The sequence below is a fragment of the Siniperca chuatsi genome, linkage group LG20 (assembly GCF_020085105.1).
Source record: "Siniperca chuatsi isolate FFG_IHB_CAS linkage group LG20, ASM2008510v1, whole genome shotgun sequence".
Classification (NCBI taxonomy): domain Eukaryota; kingdom Metazoa; phylum Chordata; class Actinopteri; order Centrarchiformes; family Sinipercidae; genus Siniperca; species Siniperca chuatsi.
In genome coordinates, this window is record NC_058061.1 from 4703852 (window position 1) to 4727676 (window position 23825).

At 40.2% G+C, this 23825-nt stretch overlaps 1 protein-coding gene across 1 annotated transcript in view; it reads left to right on the forward strand.

Moving 5' to 3' along the window:
- myo1d (myosin 1D) overlaps positions 1-23825 on the forward strand; it is a 98010-nt gene that overhangs the window by 25506 nt on the left and 48679 nt on the right. Inside the window, exons 9-15 of the mRNA XM_044178726.1 lie at positions 369-514; positions 1701-1815; positions 2075-2245; positions 16360-16430; positions 19255-19329; positions 19955-20087; positions 21039-21205. Coding sequence (XP_044034661.1) covers positions 369-514; positions 1701-1815; positions 2075-2245; positions 16360-16430; positions 19255-19329; positions 19955-20087; positions 21039-21205 — 878 coding nt within the window. The remainder of the gene's footprint in view (positions 1-368; positions 515-1700; positions 1816-2074; positions 2246-16359; positions 16431-19254; positions 19330-19954; positions 20088-21038; positions 21206-23825) is intronic.

Below are 23825 nucleotides of genomic sequence, written 5' to 3' on the forward strand. Positions count from 1 at the left end.
ACAATGGCCTGCTGGAACCCGGAGGGTTGTGACATTTCGTTAAGTGCTTGGCGATATTTTTACTGCGATTCACACTGATTCACACAAGCATGAGTCACAATGTTATGACTCTAGACAGAGGCTGGAGACTGTGGAGGAGGCAATGTATGTAGGCAGATTCAGGACCAGCACTGTGGGCTGCGAACAAAAGTCTGACTCACTGATATTTTGACATTTGACTCTCAGCGATCCATCTGTAACTGGTCATTTTCTGTGTGCTAGACTACTCTGCGCTCTGTGCCCTTGAGCAAGGCACTTGCTCACCAGCTAGCAGCCAATTAGTCTACTACACACACACTAACTACACACTTGCATTTTGTCGTCCTCAGGCCATGTATGAGCGTCTGTTCTGCTGGATTGTGGGACGAATCAATGACATCATTGAGGTGAAAAACTATGATGCCAGAGTCCACGGGAAGAACACAGTCATCGGGGTGCTGGACATCTATGGTTTTGAGATTTTCCAGAACAACAGGTTTGAATGAGACAGAATATGCCACCAATAAAAAAGCATCTAAACATCTACATCCTCATATCAAATATTTTACATTTATGTCCATATTTACCATTTCCAAGTTTTTTTTTTTATTATTACATTTTCAGTTTCAAAATACAGTACATAACAGAACACCCTCCCTTCCCCACCCTACAACACTCCCACCCCCACCCCCTGCTGGTCGTTTTTATGTAAAAATCAAAGTGTTTACAAAAACGACATTGTGTTAGCTTTCATTACAATTCTATATGGCTATATTTAGGACTGGGCACTACAGGAGTTAGAGGGCGCATAAATGTATAGAAGCCACAAAAATATATATATATATTCTGATGTGTAATATATATATATATATATATATATATATATATTACACATCAGAATATTTGCTTAGGCATGAAAGAACACCTGCTAATAGTCAGGAGTAACAGTACAACACATCCACTCATCGCAAATAAATAGGTTGTATGCAAACTCGTCAAGGGCAAAGAAAAGAGTGAATACAGAAGAAAATACTACTCAGGAACTACTGTGGAGGGTGGAGAAAAAGGGTTAGAAATGGCCCCCAAACCTTATGAAACTTTCTCTCTGACCCTCACACTGTATGCCTAATCTCGTCCTGTTTTAGGCATGACAATATATCCTTAAGCCACTGGGAATGTGTGGGTGGGGCAGCCTCCCTCCACCTAAGTAAAATTGCTCTACGTGCTAAAAGAGAGGCGAAAGCATGAGTCTCATGTCCCACGGCTGATAGTTGCGATTCCTCCTGGGGGAACTCCAAAGAGAGCGACAAGGGGATTTGGCTCAATTACAGTTGTTAGAATTGTGGAAAGAGTTTCACACACACTTCCAAAATTGTTCTAATCTAGGGCATAGCCAGTACATATGGACTAGCGAGCCTTCTGCGTTCCTACACCTGTAACAGATGGGGCTCGCATGGGGGTAAATTTTTAGACAACTTTAATTTAAAAATATGAATCCGATGTACCACTTTAAACTGAATGTGGGAGTGGTGAGCACACATGCATATTTACCATTTTACCATTTTATTTTATTGGTTGTAACACAGCAATGATCGCATCTCTCTGTATAGAATTAGTAATGTATGTGGTTGCATCAATAACATAAGACTAACATTCAATCTCCTCTGTTTCTTGTGCTGCAGCTTTGAACAGTTCTGCATCAACTACTGTAATGAAAAGCTGCAGCAGCTTTTCATCCAGCTGGTGCTGAAGCAGGAACAGGAAGAGTATCAACGAGAAGGCATCCCCTGGAAACATGTATGGAGGACATTTTTGGTCCTACTGTGTTTAAGTTATTTTCTTTAAGGTTTAAGGTTGATGCTAATTATTCAATGGACGTCTCTCAATTTTTCCAAATAGTACAGAACAACATTCAATAGCTTTGACTTTGTAGAGTCACAAAGATTTCTCAGAAATTAGTTGGACTACTTTTATTCACATGCTTGTCGTGGTATAGAGCTTACTGTCTATTTATGTCAACACTATGTCTTTTATCCTCTGTGTCCTTTGTTGTTAGATTGATTACTTCAATAACCAGATCATTGTGGATCTGGTGGAGCAGCAGCATAAGGGCATCTTCTCTGTGCTGGACGAAGCCTGTATGAATGTGGGCAAAGTCACAGATGAGGTTTTCCTCCAAGGACTCAATGGCAAGCTGGCCAAACACGTCCACTACACCAGCCGCAAGGTAGGAAACACTAAGTACAGATCTGACTTATTATTTTGACAATACTTTGATAAGTATTGTATAGTTTTTTGCTCATTATCTTTGCCTTTTTTACTCAAAGCTGTTGTAACGGTACAATTCCCGCTGGGATTGATAAAGTATTCTCTCCCTCTATTAACTAATAGAGAGTACATGACTTTAGCTGCATAGTTTCCACTTCCACAAATGCTGCGTAGCTTTTTTGCCATATTTAATGGGTTTGAATGTGGTCTCACGTCATACTCTCGCTCATGTTTCCTTTCACATTCACTGAGTACACTTGTGTTAATTACACTGAATTTACAATCGTTTTTATACTGCTGAAGAATTTATTCATTTACACGAGGGTAAATCAGAGAAGTTGGTTTCTGTTCTTCTTGGGGGGAGGGAAAAACCCCCCACTTTCCACACAGTACTGTAATAAGTCCACCCCAGCTTTGACATGCTCGGGTGGACTTCAATTGCTCTTAAGTGCTAGCCACCACCAATCCCAGCGATTGGAATTAAATCAAATCAACAGTGATTTGATTCGTTGCTTCATCAAATCTCTCAAAGCTGAACAGGGACAAAAACATGTCAAACTGTAGTCAGCATTACACGTTATTATTATCTACCATTCAATTAATGTTTTTGATGTTTTTCCAGCTGTGGTTCATTAATTAATCGTTGAAGTCATTTTATGGTTCTAGCTTCTCAGATGTGACGTTTTGCTGCTTGTCCTTGTCTTAAGAATATAGTGAACTGAATATGTTTGGGTTTCGGACTGTTGGTCGGACAAAACAAAACATCTGATCTTCATCACCTTAAGCTCAAGGAAATTATGGTTGGCATTTCCCACAATTTTCTGACATTTTATAAACCAAACTATGAATCAGTTAATCGAAAAAATAATTGGCATATTAATCTATAATTTAAAAAAATAATTTGTTGCCGCCCTAGTCTCAATGCTGAACATATCAACATAAAATTAAATATAAACATAAAATTTTATCACAGATTCCTGGCATAGTTTACAAATATAATTAAATAAGCAAAACAATACAATCAACAATAAACCTTAATACAAACATCAAGCAATATATCAGATTCTGGTGGTGCAGGATGATGCTGTAGTAACCTGAGAACACCAGAGGGCAGATTACACCATGCAGTAAGTAACCATTAGCGCCAGAGAGAAGAGACTGAACATGATCCTGTTAGTTTTAATAATCAGGAAGGCTTACAATTTAATTCACTCTAATGACCTGCATGGCCAGACTAAACATAAGCCAATTTACTTTGCTAACATCCACGGCTTCTGTTTGGGATCAGATGACTTGGATAAGGTGAATGTCACTCATCATCACTGTTTTAGGGTCAGTGGATTTCAGTTTCTCTGCAGATGTTAAACATGTAAAAGGGTGTTTGGGACAGCTGATAAGTAGACTTCAAACCACAGTGTTTTTAAATGACTGCAGTTTTCTCTACGGACACAAGGGGGCATCAACTGTCAGAGAGAGCGAGCAGGAGTCTGACTCGACACTTTGCACAAGTGATGTCACTGCCAGCCAATGGGAGTGTGTGGAGCTGGTGCTTTGCTGTGTTAGAATGGGTGTTGGAGGGAGAAGGAGGCGGGGAGGGAGGTGTAGGGGATGTGTTTACAAATTTATGAGGAGAACCTAGTAGAGAAACGGAGAACTTCAAAGAAGATAGGGAGCGTGATGGTGATGCAGGGAAAATGAATGATGAAAAGTCGTATGTAAACATCTGTATACTCTACATTTCTGGCCAGTGTGCTGTAGATCAAAATACTTAAAGCAACAGGCTACAAAGTGAGGCAACTTGTAAGAAAGCCTATTCAGAGGCTTCTTGGCAACTACACCCATGCGATGCAAAGAAAGAATATTGAGCCAACCCAAAGGGCAATGAACCCTGCAGTCGCTGTTACTTGTTAAAGTGAATAAAGTGACAAGAGAACTGTGAATAAAGCAAGGTTGAATCAAGATGGGGTAAAGATTGTATTGTGCTGCAGGGTGTATTGATTCGTGAAGCTTCCCCTCACTCCTATCATGTTGGAGTCAATATGCTCCCTGCTGTCGCCCTTCTGCTGCTGCTCCTCTGGCAGCACAGTTTAAAAGACATGTTGAAATGAAGTGTTGAAACTTGCAGTGATCCAGCTGTTACTTCCTGGAACCAATATTGGTATGAATCAATATTAGCCAGAGATCTTTTTTCAGTACTGTCTGGAGTCCTGTTGCCAGGCAACATTAACATAATGCACTTTTTGTCAGAAGTAGTGTGAATTGTTGGGGGCTTTAGTAGATCTCCAGGACATTTTTGGGGGAATGTATTATCGTTTAACTTACACTAACAGTTCTGAAAGTTAATTTGGCCAGAGTGCATTAGAGACAAGGCTTCCATATAACTTTTAATGTTGTTGTCATTGAAAGGAATCAGTGGCCAAATCTACTGGGGCAAAGGGATCCCCCTCCCCCATTTAGCATTTATAAGCACTAAATGACCATTAAATACATGGTTTATAACACACTATAATGTGGTTGTAAGCAGGAATAAGGACATTTGTGTGTTTGTTAATGCATAGTATTTTTCAACAATTCTCCTGTGAGGATATATTTTATATTATTACAACTGTGTTTTAGTATATTGTTCATTCATTTTTGCGTCATTCATTATCTGTTTATACAGCAGCCTCCACTGATGGATCCCCACAGAAGGAGTTATAGCTGCTTACAACAAGTGTGTTTATAAAGCATTTATTAAATGTTTATATACTTCCTATAAATGCTAAATAGGGCGAGTTAAAGTGAAGTGTTACCCATCTACAATAGAATTATTCATGGTATTGCTTAAATTAGCCCATGTATGAAATAAAACAAAAATATGAGTTGCATACTAGAAACTATAATTGACTTCTTTCATTACATACTACAGAGAAACAGTTTTTCATCAGATTGATCCTGATTTCCTCAACTTCATGAAAAGATATTAAAAAGCATAAGTATATAAGGGTACGTATTCATACATATGGGTCTGTTTCCTTTCCTAAATGTATTAGAATAGAAAAACTAACACCTAGCATTAGAGGTGGCATACTGGATTCATACAATAAACACAGCAGAGCCACATGGGTTGAATGAAACTTGGACTAGAGCTGTTTTTGGTAGTGCATTTTATTCTGTTCCCCTTAGGCTCCTTCATTTGACCAATACAAGAATAAGCTTTTTTTGTGGTTTATGGTGATTGAATATTGTCTGTGGACAGAGATGTTTTTGTACATTGATTGATATTAGCGTGATTAATTGTCTTATTATGACCCATATGGACATGAACTGAAAAGGTGTAGCTCTCAGCACCACTTAGCGGTCATAATAATATTTGCAGTCTTTTTCACCCAGCACCCTATGATATTCTTATAGTAGAGATGTAATGCGCATATTATTGACTGAAATGCATGGACGCTCAATGGAGTCTATTTATTGTTCTTTGTGTGAAATCATTGTAAAGCAAAGTTTGTGGTGAAGCATGTTGTTTGCACTGTTGCATTTGTATATTATGAAATTGTGAAGAATCTAATTTCGAGCATGTGTGATGTGTGCGACGTGTACCAACACAAGTAATATATATGTATGTTCTTTTGTTTTTATTCATATGTGTTACTTGTGTTGGTATACTGTTGGCTCTTCTCATGTGTAGAGTTTGTATATTTAAAATGAAAATGAAAAACAGCTTACTTTTCTACTCTTTGTTTGTATTACTTTCCGATGGATTTTGAGAGTGTTTGTTTAATTTTAGGAGTGGTGTAGAACCTTGAGAGTACCGAATTACTTTCAGCCAAAGGAAAAAGAGAAAAAGAAATACTCTCTCTGTATATTAATGTGACCCAAAATAGACATCCTAACCCACACTCATGATGTAAATAGACATCCTAACCCACACTCATGATGCAAATTAGCTCTTGGTAAAGTTCTGAAAATTTCAAGGCTGTGAGGGTACAAAGTGTACACGAGCTCTGCAGACTTTAAACACCCACCGTTGCTCTCTAGCCTCATAGCTCACATCTCTTCAAGTCTGTCTGCCAGGATAAAAGTGTGAAGGTGGGAAAAAAGATGAAGTGCAAGAGAGAGAGAGAGAGAAAGAGAGAGAGAGAGAGAGAAGGGGAGAGAGGAAGAGAGTTGCACAGGGAAGGACTGGGAATAAAATGTGAGAGGAAGTGAGACATGCACATCAAGGGAGAGAAAAGGGTTGAGAGAGAGAGAATGAAACCAGGGCTAGAAATACAGGACATGATGATTGATGTAGCACCTGTATTAGTGGTATATTTTTTGTATAGTTTAAGGCTGGATCAAATGACTATGTATAATGTGAAATGGGTCGTAGCTCATTGTTTGGTTTTCCAGTCCACAAACTTTGCTCTCATCCACCTCATTTCCAGCAGCAGCAGGCTGTTTTCAAGTGAAAAAAACAACAACTCACTGTGCGCTATTGGCCCAGCAACAAAAGGCAGACTAGCTGGTGAACATAGTGGAGCATTTAGCAGCTAAAAAGACAGATATTTTTCTCAGGAGTTGGTTGAGGCAAAAACAGCTAAAAGGAGAGCTAATATTAGACTTATATTCATCAGGTAGCCAGAAACATGACTCCAAATGAAAGCTACTGTTTACTGTGCTGTGTGTAGAATTTGAAAAATCCCAACTTTGGCTCCCCCACAAAAGGACACTGTGGAAGACAGCTCTGAGCGCCAAATGTTTACAAATGTATGCCCTGAGAACCATTTTAAAGTTGTAATAATCACATAAAAATGCTTTACACAGCTTTAATGAAAAATAAAATGTTTATAAATAACTAATTCATGTAGAAGTGGGATTTCTGGGAGGAAATGTCAAATGACAATCTAGTGTAAGAAAGAGCATGAAATCTGGGGGGGAAATCAGACTTACTCTTACAAAATGATTTAGCACAAACTTAAAGTAACTTTATAGAGCAAAGTACTGTAGCTTGACGAAAAAGCTTAACAAAAGGTCCAACTCAGTTGCCGAGCAACTCCATCCGCTGAGGAAGGACACAAGATGTAGTTGAAAGCTTCAGAAACAACAAGTACTATAAATTGGACCTTGATTTGAGATTTTTTAGAGAGAGTCCTGCACACGCCTGTCTCTCACTGCCACCACCACAACAGAAAAAGCAATATTATAAGCATTGTATATCATCAATTTCTGATTCAGTGTTCAGCATTTGCACGAGAGCCTTATTGCCAAGACTTGAGGAGACAAAAAAGAGAGATGCATCGAAAGAGACTGAGTCAGAGATCTATTCCAGGAGATGTTCCTGTAACACGATCTGTGCTGTGTGTCTGCAGTGATGTTCTCACTTCCTGTACTGAATGATGCTAACTCTGTTGTGTACCTGTCTACAGCACACACACCCTGTCCTTGCTGTTAACCCTGTCCATTCATTCGTTCACTAGATACTGCATGTGCACAGAAAATTTACATGACTCGTGTTTAATGACACAGTGTACAAAGCATACACACACACACGGAGGCACATGTTGCCACAGTCCTGAAAAGACCTGATAACAGATCAAAAGCAGAAGGGGAAAGGAAGTTAAGAGGAAAGAAAGTTTATATTACTAACAGATGCACTCTGTTGTGGCTTCTAAACTGAGCTTTCACATCTCAATATGTCATGTTGCTTTGCAGTCTGTTGATGAGAAATTCTTTTTATTGGCTTCCAGGCTTCTCAGCCTTGTTATGAATTAATCAGGCACTTCTGATGCATGGCAGCCACGGGCTTGTTTACAGAGAAGTCTTACCTAAAGGGAAACGCTTGAATCTGATGTGCTGTGGATGATGCTTTAGTGTGATATTTTTTTTTTTTTTTTTTTTTTTGCTTGTGCGGTGGTGCAGTAAAATCTGGCTGTCTCCAATTATTTTCCACTAGGTTGTGTTGCTTGTGTCATAAATGCTTTACTCTTGTAGACCTACTGCCAGAATACTGCGTACTTGTTTACTTGAGTCATATAGCGTTTTATTCTATTTTTAGGTCATTGCACCACAACCAAACTGGCTGGTGATATTCTTGTTATTACCTGATTGTAGCTTTGTTCTCTGTGCCATAGAGCTCTATTGTTGTCCAAAAACTATTAAAAACACATTCTTCTGCCTCCACTATTCGTGTAGGTGCACAGCTCTACAGCAAACTAAACACACAAGGTTTAAGACAACAGTTGGCCTTTGCAGTTTTTACTGGAAATAGTACAGTGCCGTAGTTCCTTTTGGAGCAGCCATCATGGCAGCTTAATTTCCTGCCTCTCCCTACTCTGGCTTCAGTTTTTTCTCTCACAATCCCTCCTTCAATAACCCTCTGTTGTCTTTACTTCCTTGATCACTTTTCTCATCTGCCTTCAAATGTACTTTTCTCAAGTATCTCAACACGTGGCATGTACAGGTGCAGCGTACTGATAGGATATGAAGTGTGTGTGTCGTCCACCTGCTGCCACATGTATGAATGCATGTAGGGGGGTCTGTGCTAAGTGGTAAAGCTTTCATGGGCCATATGTTGGTGATGCTAATCACAGAGATGCTCTGTTCATTAGCTCCAGGGAGGCACAAGGTCAGCAGTAGCAGTAAGGACACAGAGAAGTCTAACTGGTGTCTACGAGAGCATGAAGCAGCGGATATAGTAGCCAGCAGTTCAGTACAGAGACAGTTTGATGGGTGTTGCGTGAGCTGTACTCATATATATATACATCTGTCTAGAGTGAAGGTGTAGCTTGATACTCAATGTTTTAATACCCTGACAGCTGCCAGTCAGTGCATTGGGCATGAAATGCAAAATCCATCTCCTCATCTGCCGCCTGGATTAGCTCCCGTGGTACCCACTGTGAGTTCTTGACAGGTTTGGAGACCGTCAGACGCTGCTCATCAGGAGGTCTGGCTTGAGCCCTCGTAGATGGCTGTTTGGTCCAGGGGCTAGAGAGCAGGAGGGCACAGGTGGCAAACAGGATTGTTGGAGAAGTGATTGCAGGAAGTGCTGGAGGGAGAGAAGTGGATAAGCGCTAGGGAGGGTCAGATTGAGGTGGGAGTTCTCTTACAGGGGGAGTGTCGAAATAATCAATGTATGTGGACAACAAAAAGAACAATTTGATCAACAGAGAAGTCTACCAACCAACGTGTTTTGCTTTGTCTCTACAGAGGTATGGCTGAAGTGTCAGAAGCTGTGTGGGGTAATTTGTAAAGTTGTCCACACATTTTTGAGGTTACAAATTGACTGGTACTGTTGGTTTGCCTGGCCTAGTTCAGGGACTAATGATGTATTTTTCGGGTAAAATTATAACTTGTCAAATTGTTGAAAAGATGTAGTTTAGATGCCAATCCACCCACATTACCAAAACATGTTTTCTCACTTACTTTACCCTTAGTAGTATCTAGCCATTACTAGTGGGCAATATGAATACAATCTTCTATCTTAGTATATATGTAATTTTATATTGCAATATTGATATATATCATGATAGAGTACATTTTCTGGAAACTGTTTACTCTTTCAGTTGAGAATCCATTGGATAAAATAACCAGACTGTGGTTATTGTGATAGTGTCTGTTTTTTCCTTATCCAATAAATTAATTACATGACAAATTAGGATACTACACATTGATGCAACTATCCTTTAAATCAAATATTACCATAAAACAGTCCTGCATATTTGAAAGGATTCTGATTCGAGAAGTAGATTCAATACTTACATTTGTGTGAACCGACCCTTTGAGAAGGTCAAGACATGTGGCCAAAATTATTAGTGAGTATTCTGCTTGGCCTACAATAGAGTCTTGTATTAGATGTAAAACTGCCCAGGGAGGTATAGATGGGTGATAAATTAAAGGAAAAACAACACAGTGTGTGACTTTAGTAAATGCTGTTCTGCTACAATCCTCCTTATCGTACATTCTCCAAGTCCCTGAACTCTACTGGAGGGATGAACATCATTCTTCCAAAAGATATTCTCTCATTTGGTATTTTGATGATGGTGGAGAGAGTGCTGCCCAACATGTCGCTCCATTTACTCCCATAGGTGTTCAGTTGGGTTGCGATCTGGTGACTGTAAAGGCTGTAGCATACTGTATGTTTCACTCCATTTTCATCAGTGAGCCCTCGTGCTCTGTACGGAAGCATCTCATAATGTTTTTCAACTCATTTTTTCAGGTTTTCTCTTAATTTGTCACCCATCTGTATGTTAGACTGTCAAATGACATATATGACTGAGGCCTGATATATGGCTTTTAAGAGGTATTTCTGTCACTGATGAGGGCCTTTGTCAAACCTCATAGCCATATTTAGCCTGAATACACTTTTTCCCCATATATTCTCATATTCATTCTTTTGTGGGAAATATACAGCAGGCAGTATCCTGTGCTACAATTTCTATAGTTAAAGTGAACAGTGATAGTGGAAGTCTGTCCTTTCTCTGCAAACAAAATCTTAAGACACATCACAATAATAAGAGCTAAAGGTGAAAATGTTGCGCAGAAGCATCTTATCGTCACTTTCTGTAACACCGGGTGCCGCTACAGTGTGTACCTGCGACACGACAGTCAGTCCGCTGTGTTCTTGTTATTTTCTCTCTCTTCCCGTCTCTCGCCTTCTCACCTCGGTTCTCCCAGTTCGCAGTTTTCCTGCCTGTTTTCCTCTGCAGCTGTCTGTGATGTATGTGTTCCTGTCACCGCCCTGCCTGCTCTGTTCTGCTTTTGTCTTAATTATATTTAATAAAATATAAAACTAACATCCCATCACCCTTGTTGCTTCTGTGCATCTCCTGTTCAAGCCAGTTATTTCTTTCTTCATGTGTCACCTTGCCCCGGTCTTAACTCAGTCTAGTTTCAGTGTCACTGTGCCTGTTTCTATCTTCTTAATTAATCTGTTGATTTGGCTATCTGGCTATCCATAATTCTACAACACAGACAATCCATTTTCAAAGAAGAGAAAAGGGTGATATGAAGGTTAAGATTGCTGTAGAGGACTGAATTATTATTTTGCTGTTGCAACTTAACAGCTTTTCACATCTGAAAACATTTCTCCGTTGACTTGGAGTCTATCAAATTAATGTATGTAATAGAGCTGAAAACATTAGTTCATTAATCCATCGACAGAAGGATAATTGGCAACTATTTTGGTAATTAATCAAGTCATTTTTTAAGCAGAAATTCTGGTTCCAGCTCCTCATATGTGAGGATTTGCTGCTTTTCTTTATCTTATGTGGTTGTAAGGTGAACATCTTTAGGTTTTGGACTGTTGGTCGGACAAAACAAGCAGCTTGATGACCGTGATCCCTCTGGGCTTAAGCGAACTGCGAACCTCAGCGTTGTCGGACCACAGGAGTTTTCACTGTGGTCTGACATTTTAATAGACCGAAAGATTAATCGGAAAAATACGTCTGCTACTGCACACGCTGCTGGTATTTTATTTTGTAACCTCTGTTGGTCCTGTTTGCTGAATTTGCTCTTTCACAGCACTATCCCTGCTTTACATTCATGGGGTGGTACGCCTGAAGCTGCTCAGCATAATCACTGTGTTTTACTGTCTGAATTAGCATCACTAGCAATTCCTTTGCAACAACTGGGTCTTCAGTGTATTGTTCTACAGTAATTTTCAAAGAAGGCACAATTTAAATTTCTCCCTGCACAGATTTTAGCTTCAGGTGTTGTGGTTTTGACTGGCCACCATTAAGTTTTTATTCTACTCTCTAAACTTTAGGCTACAACTGGCTGCTATCTATCAAAAATAGATTTCTGATAAATGATGAAGAGAGGAATACACAATAACGAAAATAAGGACGAAGAACTTAAGAAAAATGAGTTTGTGCTGTAACAAAACATGAGTAAAAGTTGCCAAAATACTGTAAGACTTTTGTAACAAGCACTTACACTTCAACATAAATGACTTGAACATCAACACAAATGGAAAAACAACTGGGCTACAGCTAGACCTAATAATTGTTTTCATTATCAACTGATCAAATGCAGATCTCATTCTCCGACAGGCCCGGTATCACCAAATGGGGTACGAATGACACGCTAATGTCTTAAGTCATTTCGCGTGTTATCACAACGCCTTTTTTGTTTTTCAAGTGTCATTTCACGCCATTTAGTCTCTACTGACTTATAGTGTGCTGTGACGGGGTGTCATTTCACACTCGAATGTCATAGGGGGAAAAAAGTCAGATGACGTAGTATAATGAGGGACAAAGTCTGCGTAGGGACGAGGTCGGGGTGGATGGATCATGGATAGGTCCAAAAACACGGGACTTTCACCTGGGAGGCCGCTGTTCGTGTCCTGTGTGAAACCAAAAGTCAACGCTGACTTATTTTAACTTAGGTCACGTACCTAACTTAGCTGACATAACTAACGTACTTATCTACCAGCCGGTTAAGAGGAGTGAGGAGTCAACAGTCAATGGCGGAATTAAACAGAGCAGTTAATAAAATAGGTTATAGAAAAATCTGTCTTCAATTCTTGTTTTGTCCATCCACAGTGCAAAACCAAGACTGGGTGAAGTCACAATGATTAGCGCTTGCATTCACCTGTTAACTTACCTGACGTACTTAAGTAGGAATTGTATCCCTGCATTTGTACACACTGATGAAGGCCGGATGGCCGAAAACGTTTGTGTATGGCCAGACAGATGATTAAGTAAACTTAGTGAATGATAGATTTCTGAGTGCGACCCTCTCTTCTTTATATGGATACATTCCTCCCTTCCCCACTTCCTCTTATTATTCTGACCATGTTTTGTTTCTATTAGGTTGCCCTCCTTCTCCACACACACACACACACACACACACACACACACCCACACACACACCCGCACATACACAAACACACACACCCACACACACACACAAACACAAACAACCATCACCATTGCACCCTCGGTCTTAACATTAGGCTGAATCCCAAACACAGAGGAGGTGCTACTAATAAAGCTGCCAAGATGTGTGTCTGGTTATGTGTGTGCATAGTGGGTGTTTGTTTGTGTGTGTCGTGGGTGTGTGTGTGTTGAAGTGTGACTGATTGTGATGGATGAGGGGCAGTGCGGCTTCCAGCAGATGCAGGCTGTCTGTCTGATAGTGCATCTGTTTGTCTCTCTGTTCTGTGTGTTTGTGTGCATTCATGTAAGGGTTTCCTGCAAGTGTTAGTAGTATTTATCCCCTGAAAATGTGTGTGTGTTCTTCATTTCCAAATAAATTATCTGACTTGAGACAGTCAAAGAATTAGTTTTTGTTGCCCATAAGGAGAGTCCACACAGGCTTGAAATTAGGATCCTGAGTATTGAGATCTTACTGAAATGGTGTTGGAGCCACTAAATTATGCAGCATGGTATTTTCTGAAAGTGTAGATAACTGTGAAGTTTAAATCTTTTTTTAATAGCATTTTCTTTCCTTTGTTTGCCGAGCACATTACTGCACATTACTGCAATTAAAACTTCAGAGAATATTACTGGAGGCACTTCAATGCTTCAGTAGATTTCTGAAGTGCCAGGGAGGTAAATAGTTTTGTGAATTTCACTTGGATCTGTCAGAGATTTACTGTGGGGCCATGTGTGGGTTTTGATTCGGGCTTTGGACCTGAATCAAGACTAACTGTTTCTTTCAGATCTCTGATGTAAATCTGTCTGTTTCTGTGAGGTTTTTATTGTGTTTGCAATATTTCCTCTCGTATGGGACTGTTCCTTCTTTCATTGTCTGTGTGGTTGTCTGAGACTGTGTGTGTGTGTGTGTGTGTGTGTGTGTGTGTGTGTGGGTGGGTCATCTCATCTCTGACAAATATAACTGTAACCTACCAGCTCCTCTAAAGCTGACTAATAGACACTTCGTATCTTGTTTGTTTAGTCAGAAATATAAAAACAATTTGTTGTTTTACGTGGAGTGTGCAGCAGCACAGAACCTTGTCGTGGCTATGAGGTTGTGTACAGGCACAGTGGTATCAAACCTGGCAAACCAAAACCTTTGCTCATCGACTGAATCTGGCAAGCTGTGCTGTAGCCGGGCACTGGGCGGAGGGGTGAACTGTTCAGACACGTAATTCCCTCCTAAAATCACACATTTTTACGTTTCTGTTTGTGTATGGATTAAACAAACAAGTTACAAAAGGAAATTTTGAGGTGTTGGTAGGCTGGTTTTTGAAATTTGGTCGGAGGCAGGCTAGCTGTTTGCCCCCACTTCCAGTTTTTATGCTTTAAATCTTGAACTATTCCTTGCCATTTGAAGGGCTAGACCAAAGGTGCACAGGGTTTTCCCCATGCTTTTGGCCATATTGTGTATCTGTCTGTACTTCTGTATCTGTATTACTGTTTAGGCATCAGTTTCTATGGGGCTAACATAGTTTTTTCTCCTCCTTGTTATCAGTAGCCTTAATCTTGCTGCTTCTTGAGCTCCTGCCCTGGCCTTCTGTTCTTATATGCTAATCACTTCTCTCTCCTTGGGATTGTTAAGAGAGTGCACGATTCCTCTCTCCACTTCAGTCTCCCTGTAATCTCTGATGTCAGCGTAATACTTTTAGTGAATCACACACACATGCACACACGCTTACAACTTTACTCTACCCTGCACAACACATCACAAACTTACTTGTCACAAGTAGCTTTGCAGATGTGGATGAAACAGGAAGCTTGATCATGCGCATCAGAAGCTGTGGCAGGCCCTTTCTGCATTTCCATTCATGCTTCTTCCACCCCTGCTCTCCTGCTAACTGGCCTACATACAGGCATCAATATCACACACATACTTTCACACTCTTTGCTTGCACTGTCTCTTCCCATCACGCTACATTCACCTCTCTTCCTCTTCCTCAGTCCTTGTCTCGCCATCTCTGTTGCCCCCATTCCTGAATTTTATTCATCAAGTCTTGCACATTCTTTTCTGTTTTACAGAAAAGAGGAGGGCTAGGAGAAGAGCAAGTGGGAGTAAGACTTTATCCACCCTGCCAGTGACGGTGTTTTCCACATCATTGCATCTGCTTTTGCAGTAGCTCTGGCAGTTTTGGAAATCATTCTAAGCATTTGGTTTAGCCTGTATAGAGTAATGACAAAAGGACTACTTAAGAATCTGGACAGTTTGTTTGAAATTTAGTTTTGCATACATTTCCAAGATGGACAATTCACCCAAACCGTCCTGATGTGGGAAAGCCACAAATCTGCAACTTCAGAGAGGTTAAAACAAACAGTCACTTGCAAATGATGTTGAAGCCAGATGTATAGCCAACATTCATCAGGTGAGGCTTCTCCTCCTCTGCTCCAGGGTAGCTGTCGCATTCGAGTTGTCCCCACTCCTTTGGGGAAAAAAACATTTAAAAGCATATATTGACATATCGACAACATAGCAGGTTTTGACAAATCCTGAAACAATAAAAAATAAATAGTTTCAGGTGCCAGGCAGGCCTTGCATAGCCACACACATTGAATAATTATAGTATATAGTTATTATTAAGTCTATGCATTGAAAGCACTTGTTTTCAACTATGTAAACAACACTATTAACACCACTTTGAAAGAAAAATGTTCAAATGCCATGTCATTTTAATAGTCAACATTCAGAGACCAGATGACAACTCTTTGCGTGATTTATCAGGGTTACAACAAAGAGTGTATCTCACCGGTCTGACAGCAGCAAAACAGCTGTTCGCCGGAAGATCCCGCATATGTTATATCAAATACATCGGTTAATACCTGTTTGGACATTTATTCAGAATAAAGGGCAGCCAGAAAACACAGGGCAAAGGCAGACATTTTTTAAAATTTGGTCTGTATGTTTGTTTATGTCTCATGTAGTTTGTTATGTAATACATAAAAGAGAGGGAGAGCGACCAGAACGGCTTGCAATTGACTTCCTCATTAGGACTTGAGACTTGAAGACTTACAAAAAGCTCTGATAATGGGTTTTTGAATTTGAATAATTACAGTAATAGTAGTTAGTATTGACGTAATACTAACACTAGCACTCATTTTCCATATGAATGGTGAATGTCTTTTTCTTTGACTACTAATATATTGTTCTGAGATGCTTTTTATTTTTGCTCACTCACTGCTCTGTCTCTCTCTGCAGCTCTCACCGACTGACAAGAGCTTGGAGTTTGACAGAGACTTTCGCATCAGGCACTATGCAGGAGATGTGGTGTAAGTTTTATTTATTTAGGAAAGACTTTTACCACTGAGTCATGCTCTTTTCCACATTTTTACATATTCATGCCTCAGAGCTGCCTACTGAGACCACGGTCTTGCACTTTTGGCCACTTGAAGAGCAGATGGGACTTTGGGTTCCTAAATGAAACTTGATGTTGGAGACATGGAAGCACCATTCATTCACACAAGATTTTGAGCAAATATTCTTTTCATAACCCGGGTTCCTTTGTCTAATCAACACAACTGTAGTGTAACAATGTCTGTCCAGACTCCAGGCTCAAAGAACGGGTTTTCATGATTATGATTTCGGTGGTTTTCATCCACATGCAATACCTATTTATCAATCATATCAGTCAGCCACAGTGTAAGAACCTTATTTATTTATAAGGTCGATCATCTTGGCTTTAACTTAATGTCTCTTCTTTTTGGCTGTTTGAAAACACAATTGCTTAAGAATTTCACATAGTGCTACTGGAAAGAGTAACTTAACACGCAGTGATGTGTGACAGGTGTACTCCACTGCCATCAGTGACACTACTGACATCACTGTTGGGTGTGGTTACAGGTGCAACAAAGCACACTTCTGAGCACACCCAACCACACCCATAAGTGCTGCTGGGTGTGGTCAGAGGTGAAACAGACGTGAAACGTTCAACCAGAGAGGGCAGAGAAACACTGCTTTTCCACCTGGCAGAAAAAGGAGGCGCAACATCAAATAACCCCAAATCAAAGTGTAGATTAATCTTGATCAATGTGAATGAGGAATAATGATGATCAAAGATTATTTTATACACATGAAATTTTCCGACACATTCCTACATGGAAAGAGTTTTTTACTCAGCCTGGCTGCTAAGTTAAGGCATGTATTCTGTTATAATGAGGGCCCAGTGCATAGAAATGCGCTGCATCATTGGAGGAAAAAATGTCCACATTGTAGTCTGCAGTAATGTAAAAATAACAGAATTGTAATGACAAAAATAAACCTCTTTGTAATGTTTTCCTCCCACCCCCACTTGACATTCAAAACTTTGACACACACACTTCAAAACACACTCAAAAACGCACACACTTGCATGCACGCATGCACACTGGTGCACACAATCGGACATTTAAACAACATCTTCATTGCATTGCACCTCCCAAAATGACAGAACCACTTCCCAATCCCCAAAGTACTTAGACACCATTCAAATGAATAAATCACACACGCTAAGCCCCCAAAAAGTGCTCTCAGGGAAACGTGTTGAGCCCATTTGTGAGGGCTAAGTGTCTGCCACCCAGGGGAGGACTCAGGCAGAGGAGCAGGGCCTGACTGGCAGGCTTGATTGATCCCGGAGCCACTTAGACCAGGCACTTACACCATCTCACAGCATGGTGTACAACAGCTCTGTTATTTATAGCAGGTTCATCACTAACAGCACACATTAACTTAAAGCGTATAGTAACATGGAGCTATAAGGATTAGTTTATATTTAGATAAACTCAAACCACAGTTTATACACCCAGTGGCCACTTTATAAGGTGCATTATTAAGCCTGCTCGTTAATGCCATTATCTAATCAGCCAATCACGTGGCAGCAACTCAATGCATAAAAGTAGGCAGTCCTGGTCAAGAGGTTCAGTTGTTGTTCAGGCCAAATATCAGAATGGAGTATAAATATTGAGTGACTTTGACCGTGGAAGGATTGTTTGTGCCAGACAGGGTGGTTTGAATATCTCAGAAACCGCTGATCTCCCGGGAACCAGAGAATGAACCAAAAAACATCCCATGAGTTCCAGTTCTGTGGGCGAAAACATCTTGTTTGTTTATGAGAGAGGTCAGAGGAGAAGCCTGGTTCAAGCTGACAGGAAGGCAACAGGAATTCAAACAACCAGGCGTCACAGCAGTGCAATGCAGAAGAGCATCTCTGAACGCACAACACGTCGAACCTGGAAGTGGATGGACTATAGCAGCTGAAGACCACGGCAGGTTCCACTCCTGTCAGCTAAGAATAGGAAACTGAGGCTACAATGGGCACAGGCTCACCAAAACAGATCAGAAAAATGTTCCCTGGTCTGACGAATCTCAGTTTCTGCTGCGACATGTAGATGGTAGGGTCAGAATTTGATGTAAACAACATGAATCCATCCTACCTTGTGTCAACAGTTCAGGCTGGTGGTGGTGGAATATTTTCTTGGCTCACATTAGACCCCTTAATACAAATCGAGCACGGTTTAGCCTATCTGAGTATTGTTGCTGGCCATGTACTTCCATCCATTTTGCCACAGTCTACCCATCTTCTAATGGCTGCTTTCAGCAGGATTACACTCCACGTCACAATGCACACTTCATCTGAAGCTGCTTCCAGCAACATGACAATGAGTTCAGTGTACTCCAATGGCCTCCACAGTCACCAAACTCTCAACTCAGTAGAGCAGCACCTTTGGGATGTGGTGGAACGGGCGATTCACAGCATGCATGTGCAGCCTCCAAATCTGCAGCAACTGCGTGATGATGTCATGTCAACATGGACTAAAATCTCTAAGGAATGTTTCCAGCACCTTGTTGAATCCATGCCACAAAGAATTCAGGCTGTTGTGGGAGCGAAGGGGGGTCCTACCCAGTATTAGAAAGGTGTACTTAATAAAGTGGCCACTGAGTGTAAATTGTTTGTTTCAGGATGATTCAGTTAGATTTAGGTAAAGGTCAAAGTAATCAGGTAGTTATGACGTTTTTGGTTACACACAGTAAGCAGGACAGTATGTGCGAACATAACAAAAGTGTGTGTAGGAGTTTGTGCGCACACATTCATTTAACTGCCTCTCTCTTTCTTTACAGGTACTCAGTGGTGGGTTTTATTGATAAGAACAAAGACACTCTGTTCCAGGATTTCAAAAGACTGCTGTACAACAGGTGACAATACACACCGCTTCAATCACCTCCCCAAAGCCTTCACTGTATTCCTTGCAGCACTGATTACATGACACCCCTCTAGAAAAAACAGCACAGGGCTAGTACAACTAATCTCCTTTCAGCTCGCTCCTATCCTCCTCGTCCTCCTCTTCTCCAGTCCTCTGGTGTTTTTCCTCTGCTGAACATAAATGTGAGGTCTAGTAATTCCTGACCTGTCCAATTTGCATTTTCTGATACTCTTTACACGGGTCAAAAGCGTGATATTTAGATAGCAGCCAAAAATGTTTTATCATGGGTGCTAATGACCTAATGGAAACACCTTTTTTTGGTTTGGTGTTGTGTTCAGAGTCTACCTTTTTTAAAATACAAATTTTGCAAGGTGGGAGTCATTCAAATATAATGACAAAATCGCTTATCGCTTGCTTATTATAATGTTTGGACTTTTGTTTGTTTGGAAAACTCGCACCTCTTTCGAACCTCTTTCATGGTGCCTGATGAATGTTGGATGGCCAAAAACACTGAATTGTGCTGTGACTGTAAGCAAGTTTTTCTCAGTAGTCATGTAAGTGTTGTAATCTGTACTTATACAACTCTATCTTTCATGTTTTTTCTTTTGTCTGTGCAGTTCTAACCCAGTATTGAAGGGAATGTGGCCTGAGGGCAAATTGAGCATCACCGAGGTCACCAAACGACCACTGACAGCTGCAACACTCTTCAAAAACTCCATGATCTCGTTGGTGGAGAACCTGGCCTGCAAGGTGAGGAGTAAAGAGGCTAAACGCTGTTTACCCACCTCTCAAATTCTGAAATGGTGTTTACACTCTGAGAGTTTCAGAGTCACTTTACACCTGTTTGTGCCCTCTAACTAGGCTCCCTTTGCTTCTTCTGCAAATTCTACACTGTTTTTTTCCCTGTTGGATCATGGTATCCTCATGTCAGCACTATTGTATGTTAATATGGACGTGAACGCACAACTGCTGTAGTTAACACTATGCAAGTTTGAGAGCTGCTTGATGCACTGTCAGACTATTAAAATGGATCAAACCCAGGGACACTGAGATGAGTGGGCAAAAAGCAACACATGGACTTCACCAGTAGGCCTGCAACTAATGATTATTTTCTCGATTAATCAGTTAATTGTTTTGTCTATAAAAAGTAAAGTGTGTGTTATGATTTCCCAAAGTGGCATCTTCAGATTCCTTGTTTTTAGTCCGACTAACAGTCCAACGTCCTTTTGATAATCAGTATGTGAAAAGAAGAAAAGCAGCAAATCCTCACAATTGAGAGGCTGAAACCGACAGCATTGTTTGGGGCTAAAGAATTACTAAAGTTATTTGAAAATGATTTGGTTGATTGTCAAAATAGTTGCTGATTATTTTTCTGTAGTTTGAGTAATTGCCCATTCATTTCAGTTATTTCAGCTAACTGTTTAGTTATTTGTACCAGTGGAATATTTGGAAAGATACCTTAAGTCACATAAAAATTTGACATTGTTATCACTCATATATGACAGCCTGAAGGTTAGGGCCATCCTTTATGTTCTGAAAGGTTGCACATTTGATTATCTAATGAAAAAAGTCTGTTGTTAATGACCAGTAATTTTCCTACCGGGTGTCGGTGTGAATATATCATTGGTCCGTCTTGCAGGTTGAATACAGATTACATACATGTTCAGTTAACACACTGTCGCTCCCTGTTGCCCTCTGTAGGAACCCTACTATGTTCGCTGCATCAAGCCCAACGATGTCAAGTCCCCTCTACTCTTCGAGCAGGAGCGCTGCCGCCATCAGGTGGAGTACCTCGGGCTGCTGGAGAACGTCAGAGTGCGGCGTGCTGGCTTCGCCTACAGACAGACATACCCTCGCTTCCTACAGAGGTACCCACAACATAATAATCATTCTAAGCACCTTGACCATGTGATAAACCTTGTTTCAGTGAGTTACATCTTGCTTTTCCAACAGTCCAAGCCCAAAGAGATTCAATTTACTATCATATACGACAGAGAAAAGCAGCAAATCCTCACACTTGAGAAGTTGAAATCAGAATGTTTGACATTTTACCACGAAAAATAATTGAAAACAATCAACTATCAAGTTTATTATCTAGTTGCTGATTAATTTTCTGTTGACTGACTAATAGATTAATCTATCTCAGCTCTAATTACATGAAAAAAATTGCAGCATTTCAAGCCCAGATTGGCTTTGTTTGCGGTACAGAGGAATCGTACAGGTTACAGAAAAATTACCAGGATTATAGGCATATTTGGAGTGTGAATATGTGTTGCGTAACCCTAATCAGCTCGCATCTAATCTAATCTTACAGCTAATCCGGTTTATCTCCAGCAGCGATTACAGAATGACCCCTTCATCATCATCATCTTCTTGTTTTACAGTAAGACGGTGTAGTCCCTCATTCGTCCAGCAGTGTTCTATCGTAGAAAAGGTTTCAGTCGTAGTCATCTGGACACTGTTTTCACTGTTTTTGTTTTACAGTAGTTTTGACACTTTCCTGCAAGCATAATGTTTTTGTCCTCTGACCTAGATTAAAAGCAGGCTGGATTATAATTATTAGAGAGAGACATTGTTGTAAAACATTTTAATGTGCTACAGAAATCACACGCTTTAATGTGGTGAAGTAGCAAACAACTACTAGTCAATGACCTGCGTTAATAATTCATGTTTTATTCATATAGAAGCTTAAACACCTGACATTACAGGTCTGTTTGCATCTCAGTTAGCACTACTTTGCTTGCAAACAGAGTACCGATGATGGACTTCTGAGGCTGATACCAATATCGATATTTATAATTGATTAATTGATTAGTCTATCAACAGAAAATATATTGGCAGCAATTTTCATAATCGATTAACCGTTACAGTTGTTTAATCAAGCAGAAATGTCAAATATTCTCTGGTTACAGCTTCTCATGTGTGAAGATTTGCTGCTTGTCTGTGTTTTTTAAAAACTGAATATCTTTGTGTTTTTACTGTTGGTGGGTCAAAAGAAGACATCTGAAGACAACACCTGGGGCTCTCAGAACTTGTGATGGGCATATTTCACAATTTTTGTAGTGAAACAATTAATTAATGAAAATAATCAGCAGTTGCAGCCCTACATATCTCTAATCTTGACCATGTAAAGTCTCGCACACAAGATCTTTCATAAGTATGCTCTGTCTTAACAAAGAGAGACAGAGGAGAAAGAGTCAGGGCTGATGTTTGTCACATCAGGGCTAGACGAGCAATGGACTGACGTGGACATGTTTATCTGCGGAGGACAATGGGAGCGATGCAGCGGCACTAGTGTCACTGCATCAAGTCTCACATCAGATAAGACCCAGAAAGCTTCGCTCACATATTGCACTTGCACACATGCTATGCACATAGTGTAATAGGTAAGATCTTAACCCTGACAGGCTGCTTTTGATTTGTTTTTTTTAAATGATACCTTTGGTTACCATCCCCTAAGTCACCATATATCTCTTCATACTTTGATCCAAATAGCTTAATAATAATAATCATAATATCGTTCTGTCTTAATAGTTCATAACACAATCTCACACACACACACACACACACACATTATACTAACCAACATCCCTAAATAGTACACACACACTTGTTGTAGCCTTCCCCAGCTGTCACATTTGCCCACTGCCCTCTTAGAAACCATCGTGGTGGACGGAGGATTAGGTAATGAGTCTTTTGCATAACATGCTAACAAGTCATCCAACTCTGTCACTCCAATCCCCCACGCTGATGTATTTGGACTTGGTATTACATCACAGGCTTGCCAGTGGGTCAGCTGTGAAATGACACGGGGATGCAGTCTGTTAACAAGGGCTGGGATCTTTGCATCTTGGAAGACAGAGTATCACTGCTTTCTTGGAATAGCCTCATAATCTTGATTATTTCAAGTTTTTACATGAACTTTTTCTGTGGTTTTTGACATGTGAAAGGGTTCTTGAAAAACGTATAGAAAATATATATAGAAAATGTTGTAAATTCATGGTAATTTAACTGTCACCTTTTTGAATATACATGATTTTGATTCAGTAGCCCGTCACAGTCCTTTTTTAAAGCCATCATTCTTCCTCCTGAGGAGTGATTTTCAGTGTCAAAACAACTCACAAATTACAAGAGCCTTGCTTTTGTGGAAATGCATACTAACACAGGAAGGAATTTTATTGCATGACAGCAGCACAAGCTATTACAGGACAAACTCCGCTCTGGTGTCAAGCCGTACATAAAAGACCTTTTATAAAAAGCATTTTTAATTTCATCAGTTTATGATTGAATGTAGTCTCAATGATATGACTCTTGTAACCGGCTTCCACAGGTCTTAAATAAACATAGGTTGATGGTTAAGAAAAAATAATTTAAGGCCTTGAAAGCTTGCTTTGAAGGTCCGTATTTTAATCGAATCATAGCACTGAAAAGACCCTTCAGAGCTTGTTTGACCCCTTATCCCCTGCATTGGGCTGCAGGTGCTCTATA